This window comes from Mandrillus leucophaeus, unplaced genomic scaffold (genome assembly GCF_000951045.1).
Source record: "Mandrillus leucophaeus isolate KB7577 unplaced genomic scaffold, Mleu.le_1.0 Scaffold496, whole genome shotgun sequence".
Classification (NCBI taxonomy): domain Eukaryota; kingdom Metazoa; phylum Chordata; class Mammalia; order Primates; family Cercopithecidae; genus Mandrillus; species Mandrillus leucophaeus.
Window position 1 is genome coordinate 1,131,910 of NW_012105320.1, and position 8,489 is coordinate 1,140,398.

Genomic DNA, 8,489 nt, shown 5'->3' on the forward strand with positions numbered 1-8,489 from the left:
GCCAGGATGGTCTCGATCTCCTGACCTCGTGATCCGCCCGTCTCAGCCTCCCAAAGTGCTGGGATTACAGGCTTGAGCCACCGCGCCCGGCCCAGCTGTATGTTTTCTTGTAAAATCCAGTTTTGGCAAATAACCTTGCTAAGTCAGTTTAGCTAGAATCCTTGATCCTCCTATTTGATTATCCTAGATCTCTGATCAGAGTGTTCATCCTCCACCATCCCCTAGGTAATGTCTGAGCACCCTGGCCTGTCTTCAGCAAGAATACTGTTAGGTCGGTTTAGCCAGAATCCCGTTTACTCTGCTCCTTGGCTACAAATTTCCTTCTGCCCATGCTGTTTTTGGAGTTGAGACCAATCTCTCTCCCTAACTGCGAGACTCTATTGCAGTGCCCCCTCTACAAGATGATCTTTTTTTCTTTTCTTTTTTTTTTTTTTTGAGACTGAGTCTGGCTCTGTCGCCCAGGCTGGAGTGCAGTGGCCGGATCTCAGCTCACTGCAAGCTCCGCCTCCCGGGTTTACGCCATTCTCCTGCCTCAGCCTCCCGAGTAGCTGGGACCACAGGCGCCAGCCACTTCGCCCGGCTAGTTTTTTGTATTTTTTAGTAGAGATGGGGTTTCACCGTGTTAGCCAGGATAGTCTCGATCTCCTGACCTTGTGATCCGCCCGCCTCGGCCTCCCAAAGTGCTGAGATTACAGGCGTGAGCCACCGCGCCCGGCCAAGATGATCTTGAATGAAGTCTTTCTGGTGTTTGAACAAGTGTGACTGAATAACGTTTTCTTTAATACCACTCTATCTTTTCCACAGCCCAGGTCCCTTCAGCCCTGTCTCCCGGTTTATTTTAATTCAACCCCTTTCACACTCTACTCCCAGAGTCTGTCCTATTTCCTTATCAGTTCAGCTCTATCCACACTGCCCCATCTCTCCAAGATCGTCAGCCTCAGGGGAAAAAACTATTTATTGGACCCTTTCCCTCGAATTCTCACTTTTCCCTCAGGTCTCGCCTACAATATTAAGATTTTCATGCTTTACTCCCCAATTTCGGACTACACTTCTGCAGTCCTTTCTTAAATACATCAAACCAACTCTTCCAGTCTCCCGGGCCCTGCCCCTCAAGTACCCCTTCCTCAAGCTCCGCCCCTCGACTTCTACTTCCCTTTCCCGTAGGTACCGCCCCTCAAATCTCCCTTCCCTCTAGCCTCGGCCCCCCTATTTCCTCTAACTTCAGCGCCTGCCCCTCCAGTGCCGTTCGTCTCCCTTCTCCACACCTCAACGCTGCTTCCCTCAGTCCCCGCCTCTCAATTTCCTCCTGAGAAATCAAGACACTTCTCTCACGCCTGCTCTCTAGACCTCCGCCCCCCTATCGGTCCCGCCTTCTCTTCCGCAAGCCAGATCCGTCCTCCCCTCTCGCAGGCCAGACCCCGACGTCTCTCTCGCCCGGGCCCGTTTCCCGAAACAGTCGCTCGTACCAGTCCATAAGGCTGAAGTAGTCTCGAGTGGGGTCAGGTGCCTGCAGCGCTCTGCACTGTGGGCAGAAGAACCTGTCCTCCCGCCCGGAGCCCCATGGGCCGCCGCAGTTCCAACAGTGGGGAGAATTGCTTCCCGCCTGCGACGCAGCATCGCAGCTTAGCAGTCTCCTTCTGGGAACCCCTGTCGGCCAAAACCCCCACACCCGGAGCAAAGCCCCGACTCTCCCCCGCCACATCTCGCCGGCGGCCTAGCTAGCCGTGGTCACCCGTGGGGAAAAGCAAAGAGAGCGTCCAACCAGACTAATGCTGCTGATTGGTTGGGGAGTCGAGGGGGCGGGATCACCCGAGGGGAACCCGAGTTCTAAGTTCCGCTCTGCCTTCTGAACTACAACTCCCAGGGAGCATTGAGGCGATGCCTGACGGCCACATCTGTTGCTCCTCATTGGTCCGGCGGCAGGGGAGAGGGTTTTGATTGGCTGAGGGTGGAGTTTGTATCTGCAGGTTTAGCGCCACTGCAGGCTGAGGCTGTGGAGAGTGTGCGGCTCCAGGTGGGCTCACGCGGTGAGTCATATGGGGAACTTCTGTTGGGTGTTTGGTGGTTCGAATCCCATCTTCAGCGTTTCGTGCGAGCGGAGTCTCCTGAGCTTCGCTTTGTCTGTATTTTTGAACTGAAGGGGGAGTGTGTGGGCGACTCTCTTCCTTTTTAGTAGATCATCCTCGAGGTGAAGTTCACTTCCCGTATTACTTACAAGCTGAAACAGGCCTGAACGGACAGGATAAGAAGGAACAGAGTTGTGTTCTTCAATATCAGAGCGAAGTTACTTTGTAAAAAGTTCTATAGATGTTAGTAATCATTGCCATTCTTTAGATTCAATCTCTAAAATACTTATAGAGAGGCCAGTCTTAGCTACTGGGCGCTGCAGGAACTGGAAACGCACTGAGCTGTGTAGGAGGATGTTCTGCGTGTCCCTAAGTAAGTCCCTAAGTAAGTGTATGGGATAGGGTGGCCAGGAGTGGGTAGGAGGGAATCAGTCCTCCTTCGGTCTTAGGTTTTCTACTTGAAAAAAAAGATTGTGTTTCACTTGAAAGGCTTCTGGACTTTTTAAAAAAATTATTTATTTTTGATATAAAGTATACATGTATGATTACCACATATGTACCTTTTTTTTTTTTTTTTTTTGAGACAGAGTCTCTCTCTGTTGTCAGGCTGGAGTGCAGTGGCGCGATCTGGGCTCACTGCAACTTCTGCCTCCTGGGTTCAAGCGGTTCTCCTGCCTCAGCCTCCTAAGTATCTAGGATTATAGGTGCCCGCCACCATGCCCGGCTAGTATTTTTAGTAGAGATGGGGTTTTACCATGTTGGCCAGGCTGGTCTTGAACTGCTGACCTCAGGTGATCCACCCGCCTTGGCCTCCCAAAGTGCTGGGATTACAGGTGTGAGCCACTGCACCCAGCCTAATTTCAGTTTTTTGAGGAATCACAATACTTTTGTGATTAGTGGCTATACTAATTTGCATTCCCACCAATGGTGTATGCGAACAGGGCAAGGTCAGACATAACTAGGTCCGTGAACATTTGTGTTTTTCCACAAGATCAGACTTACTGATGTTTTATTTTAATTGTAAAAGCCACGAGCTACATGGAGTTCCCAAGGAAGCAATTTTCTGTAGTACTACCTGTTTACTTGGTAGTCAGAACCGTGGGCACACAGGCTGAAGCCATTCCACAAGTCAGTCACCATTGTAAATTATACACAATAGTATATTTATTTAATATATAAATGTTATAGGTTAAAAATCTTACATTAAAGTAACATTTAACATTCAGAGAAAAGGGAATAGGGAAAGCGGTTATCAAACCAGTCCAAGGAGAGCAATGTGGACAAAGAGAGTGTTTTGGCTTGATCTGGGGTGTCAGTGTCTTGTAAGGAAGAGTTTTTGATGTGGATGAGCCTTTGGTGGCAGATGCTGGGTGTTAATCGTGAGTGACAGCAAGATGGTGTCTGTTAGGACAGCCATTCTGACCTAATAAAGTCCTGGTCTTATGACCACAAAATTTTCTGGTAAGGACTAGTAACAAAAGCGTGTACATGTTTATGTCCTTATCTGGTTTAGTACCGTCTTTTTTTTTTTTTTTTTTTTGAGACAGAGTCTCGCTTTGTCTCTCGCAGGCTAGAGTGCAGTGGCGTGATCTCGGATCACTGCAACTTCCGACTCCCTGGTTCAAGCGATTCTCCTGTCTCAGCCTCCCGAGTAGCTGGGATTACAGGCACGCGACACCACGCCCAGCTAAGTTTTGTATTTTTAGTAGAGTCGGGGTTTCACCATGATGGCCAGGATGGTCTCGATCTCCTGACTTTGTGATCCGTCTGCCTTGGCCTCCCAAAGTGCTGGGATTACAGGCGTGAACCACTGTGCCTGGCCAGTACAGTCTTTATTAATTAGACAAACATCTGGTCCCTATTGGCATAATGCCTTTTAAAATACAAGAGCCTTTTTCTAAGATAAAATTACTTATGTCAAGAGCACTCTGTACAGTTCCCCTTTCTCCACATTCTTCCCAGCATCTGTTATTGCCTGTCTTTTATTCAAACCATTTTAACTGGGGTGAGATGGTATCTCATTGTAGGTTTGTTTGTTTGTTTGTTTGTTTGAGACAGAGTCTTACTTTGTCGCCTAGGCTGGAATGCAGTGGTGCGATTTTGACTCACTGCATTCTCTGCCTCCCAGGTTCAAGCGATTCTCCTGCCTCAGCCTCCCAAGTAGCTGGGATTATAGACACCTGCCACCATGCCCAGCTAATTTCCATATTTTTAGTGGAGACAGGGTTTCACCATGTTGGCCAGGCTGGTCTCAAACTCCTGACCTCAAGTGATCTGCCCGCCTCCGCCTTCCAAAGTTTTGGGATTACAGGCATGAGATACTGTGCCCAGGCCTCACTGTAGTTTTGATTTGTTATTTCTCCAATGATCAGTGATGTTGAGCATTTTTTTATATACCCGTTGGCCATTTGTATGTCTTCTTTTGAGAAATGTCTGTTCGAATCTTTTGCCCATTTCTTTTTTTGAGACAGAGTCTCACTCTGTCACCTAGCCTGGAGTGCAGTGGCGCGATCTCGGCTCACTGCAACCTCCGTCTCCGTTTCCTGGGTTCAAGTGATTCTCGTGTCTCAGCCTCCAAAGTAGCTGGGACTACAGGCACGAGCCACCACGCCCAGCTAATTTTTTGTATTTTTAGTAGAGATGTGGTTTCGCCATGTTGGCCAGGCTGGTCTTGAACTCCTGACCTCAGATGATCCACTCCGCCTTGGCCTCCCAAAGTGCTGGGATTACAGATGTGAGGCACTGTGCCTGGCCTGCCCATTTCTTAAATTGGATTATTTGTCTTTTTGCAGTTGAGTTTCATCTCCTTATATATTCTGATTATTCATCCCTTGTCAGATGGCTAGTTTGGAAATGTTTTTTCCCATTCTGTGGGTTGTCTCTTCACTTTGTTGATTGTTTCCTTTGCTGTGCAGAAGCTTTTTTAGCTTGATGAAATCCCAGTTGCCTGTTTTTGCTTTAGTTGCCTGTGCTTTTGAGGTCTTACGCAAAAAACCTGTGCCCAAGATGAGTGTCCTGGAGCATTTCCCCAGTGTTTTCTTCTAGTGGTTTTATAGGTTTGGGGACTGGACTTCTGTTTACAGTCCTGGAGTTTTGCTGCCTTCACTTTGGTCTTTCACTCACTTCTCTGCATGACTTTCCAATAACAATGGCTCCCAGAGAGCTTGGGTGGGTCGGGGGAGTATTACATGCATCACTTCACTTAATCCTTATGGTCTGTCTACTTATTTTTGATGAGAAAACAGGCTTAGCGAAGTTGTGATCTACCTAAAGTCATGCACAGTTTCACTCAAGTGTCTGACTCCAGATCTGCTTGCCTCTAATCTCTCATAGCAACTTGTTGACACATTTTCTCCAGTTGTCCTGTCTTGCTCAAAAAGCTGTGGGGAAGACTCAGCCTGGCTGAGGTAGTATTAGACCAGCAGTCCCTGGAGTGGCATACTCAGTTTTGGCATTGCCTTCCTGGTATGTTTTAAAGAAAACTCATCAGAACCTTTGTATCCTTTTTTTTTTTTCCTGGTGATAGGGTCTCTGTCACCTAGGCTGGAGTGTAGGCTCGATCATGGCTCACTGCAGCTTCAGCCTCCTGGGCTCAAGTGATCCTCCCACCTCAGCCTCCCAAGTAGCTGGGACTGCAGGTGCACACCACCATGCCCTGCTAATTTTTTGTATTTTCTGTAGATATTGGATTTCACCATGGTGTCCAGGCTGGTCTTGAATACCTGGGCTCGAGGAATCTGCCTGCGTCAGCCTCCCAAAGTGCTGGGATTACAGACTAGAGCCACCACACCTGGTAGAACATTTGCATCTTGAAAGCTGTGTAAATACAATCATTGTGGGTATCGTAGTCCCTACTTGTCAGCGGTAGTAATTTCAGTTACCAATGGTCAGCTGTGATCTGAAACTAAGTGGAAAATTCATAAGAAATAATCAATTCATGGCTGGACGTGGTAGCTCATGCCTGTAATCCTAGCACTTTGGGAGGCCGAGGTGGGCCTGAGGATAACCTGAGGTCAGGAGTTTGAGATCAGGCTGGCCAATACGGTGAAAACCCTGTCTCTACTAAAAAAAATACACAAATTAGCCAGGCGTGGTGGTGCGTGCCTGTAATCCCAGCTACTTGGAAGGCTGAGGCAGGAGAATTGCTTGAACCCAGGAGGTGGAGGTTGCAGTGAGCCGAGATTGTGCCACTGCACTCCAGCCTAGGTGACTGAGTGAGACTCTGTTTAAAAAAAAAGAAATAATCAATTCATAAGTCTTAAATTATGTGGTTTTGCAGTGCTTGTGTTCAAGTCACCCTTATATTTAATAATGGCCCCAAAGCAAAAGATGCTGACAATTTGGATATTGCAAAGAGAAGCTGTAAAGTGTTTCCTTTAACTGAAAAAGTGAAAGAGCTCAATTTAATAAGGACAAAAAAATTTGTATGCTGAGGCTGGTAACATCTGTGGTAAGAACAAATCTTCTATTTGTGAAATTGTGAAGAAGGAAAAAGAAAGTCGTGCATAGTTTATATAGGGTTCTGTACTATGTGAGGTTTCAGGCATCCATTTGGGGGGTCTTGGATCTTATCCCCCTGTGGTGGTGGGGACTATGATAGTGTTGTTTCCTGTGTTCTCCTGGAGTAGTAGCCTGAGTATGGGGAGGAAGAGAATGTCCTCCTCCCCCCGCTTTTTTTCTTGTTAATCCGATTAGGTCAGCAGTGGACGTTACTTTGGTTTTACTGGTGGTTCTGTTATCAGAGTCTTGTTTTGTTTTCTGTTCTTTGGAGATAGGGTCTCACTCTGCCACCCAGACTGGTGTATAAGTGGTATGATCGTAGCTCACTGCAGCCTTCAACTCCTGGGCTCAAGTATTCCTCCCACCTCACCTTCCCGAGTAGCTGAGGCCACAGCTGCATGCCACCATGTCTAATTTTCTTACTTTTTGTACAGGGGAGTCCCACTATGTTGGCCAGGCTGGTATTGAACACATGACCTCAAGTGGTCCTCTTGCCTTGGCCCTCCCAAAGTGCTGAGATTACAGGCATGAGCCACTGCACCCAGCCTGTTATGAGAGTCTGTCTATTAGGTTAATTCTAAGACAAGGGTGGGAGCCTCTGTTATGGTCTCCAGTTTATAAAAGATAGTTCCTGCAAGATTCCATCAAGGCTGGAAGGCCATTTAGGATGCTGAAAAGATAAGCCCTATAGTTACTTAGCATCACAAAGGGATAGGTGGAGTTATTTAGAGCTGTCTTCCTTTGTGTTCTGCCTCATCAGGTCACTGGGTCCTTAGGTGTCAGGGAATCTAGATTGAATGAACAGGTGTGTTTCCCTTTAGGAGCAAGCCCAGAGGAAAAGGGGTACCAGTGACATTTTATGTAAATAGACCCTTTGGAATAATGCAGCTGGTTATTGTACAATTTCTTTTTGACTTCTATTCCAAGCCACCTGATCCTTTGTCTTCTTTCTCTTTTCAAAATACACAGATGCTCCTCAACTTTCAATGGCGTTATGTCTAAATAAACCCATTCTAAGTTGAAAATATTGTTATATTGAAAATACATTCAATATACCTAACATACCAAACATCATAGTTTAGCCTAGCCTCCTTTAAACGTGCTCAGAACACTTATATCAGGCTGCAGTTGGGCTAAATTATCTAACACAAAGATTATTATTATTTTTCGTAGAGGTGGGGTCTCAAACACCTGCCCTCAAGCAATCCTTCTACCTTCACCACCCAAAGTATTGTGTTTACAGTTGTGAGTCACTGCACCTGACCTATTTTATTTTTAAATTTTATTTATTTCATTAATTTATTTTTTTGAGACAGGGTTTCACTCCTGTCACCCAGGCTGGGGTGCAGTGGCGTGACCTCAGCTTACTGCAACCTCCACCTCCTGGGCTCAAGCAATTCTCCTGCTTCAGCCTCCTGATTAGCTGGAACTACAGGTGCCTGCCACCACGCCCGGCTAATTTTTTGTATTTTTAGTAGAGATGGAATTTCACTATGTTGGCCAGGCTGGTCTTGAACTCCTGACCTCATGATCTGCCCGTCTTGGCCTCCCAATGTGGTGGGATTACAGGTGTAAGGCCCCATGCCTGGCCCCCACTATACATGAAATTTAAATGTAGTGTTGATTGTATCAATACATTTTTGGTTTCAGTCTTAATTTAAAATAATTGGACAAATGTGAGCTTTTATGAGCCCCCCAGCTCAATTTTATTGCTTTTTACTTATTCATAATCTTCAGATAATTTGTTTTTTCCCTGTAGTTTATGGTTGTCAGACAAAAAACTGATCCGGTGACAATGATCTGGTGAAAAGCTCAGCCCAGAAGAACTGTAGGTCTGGGCTGTTATGACTTTTAATTTTTGGAGAGCATGTTAGCCCTGGGTTTTTTTCTTTTCTTTTCTTTTCTTTTTTTTTTTTTTTTTTT

General features: G+C 46.4%; 2 protein-coding genes across 2 annotated transcripts in view; one reads left to right on the plus strand and one right to left on the minus strand.

Moving 5' to 3' along the window:
• Positions 1-1,747, minus strand: part of HSCB (HscB mitochondrial iron-sulfur cluster co-chaperone) — a 15,410-nt gene extending 13,663 nt beyond the window's left edge. The window contains exon 1 of the mRNA XM_011995736.1: positions 1,467-1,747. Within this exon, the coding sequence (XP_011851126.1) occupies positions 1,467-1,702 (236 nt within the window). The 5' untranslated portion in view covers positions 1,703-1,747. The remainder of the gene's footprint in view (positions 1-1,466) is intronic.
• Positions 1,748-1,953: 206 nt separating this feature from the next.
• Positions 1,954-8,489, plus strand: part of CHEK2 (checkpoint kinase 2) — a 64,986-nt gene continuing 58,450 nt past the window's right edge. Inside the window, exon 1 of the mRNA XM_011995735.1 lies at positions 1,954-2,027. The gene's annotated coding sequence lies outside the window, so the exon portion shown is untranslated. The remainder of the gene's footprint in view (positions 2,028-8,489) is intronic.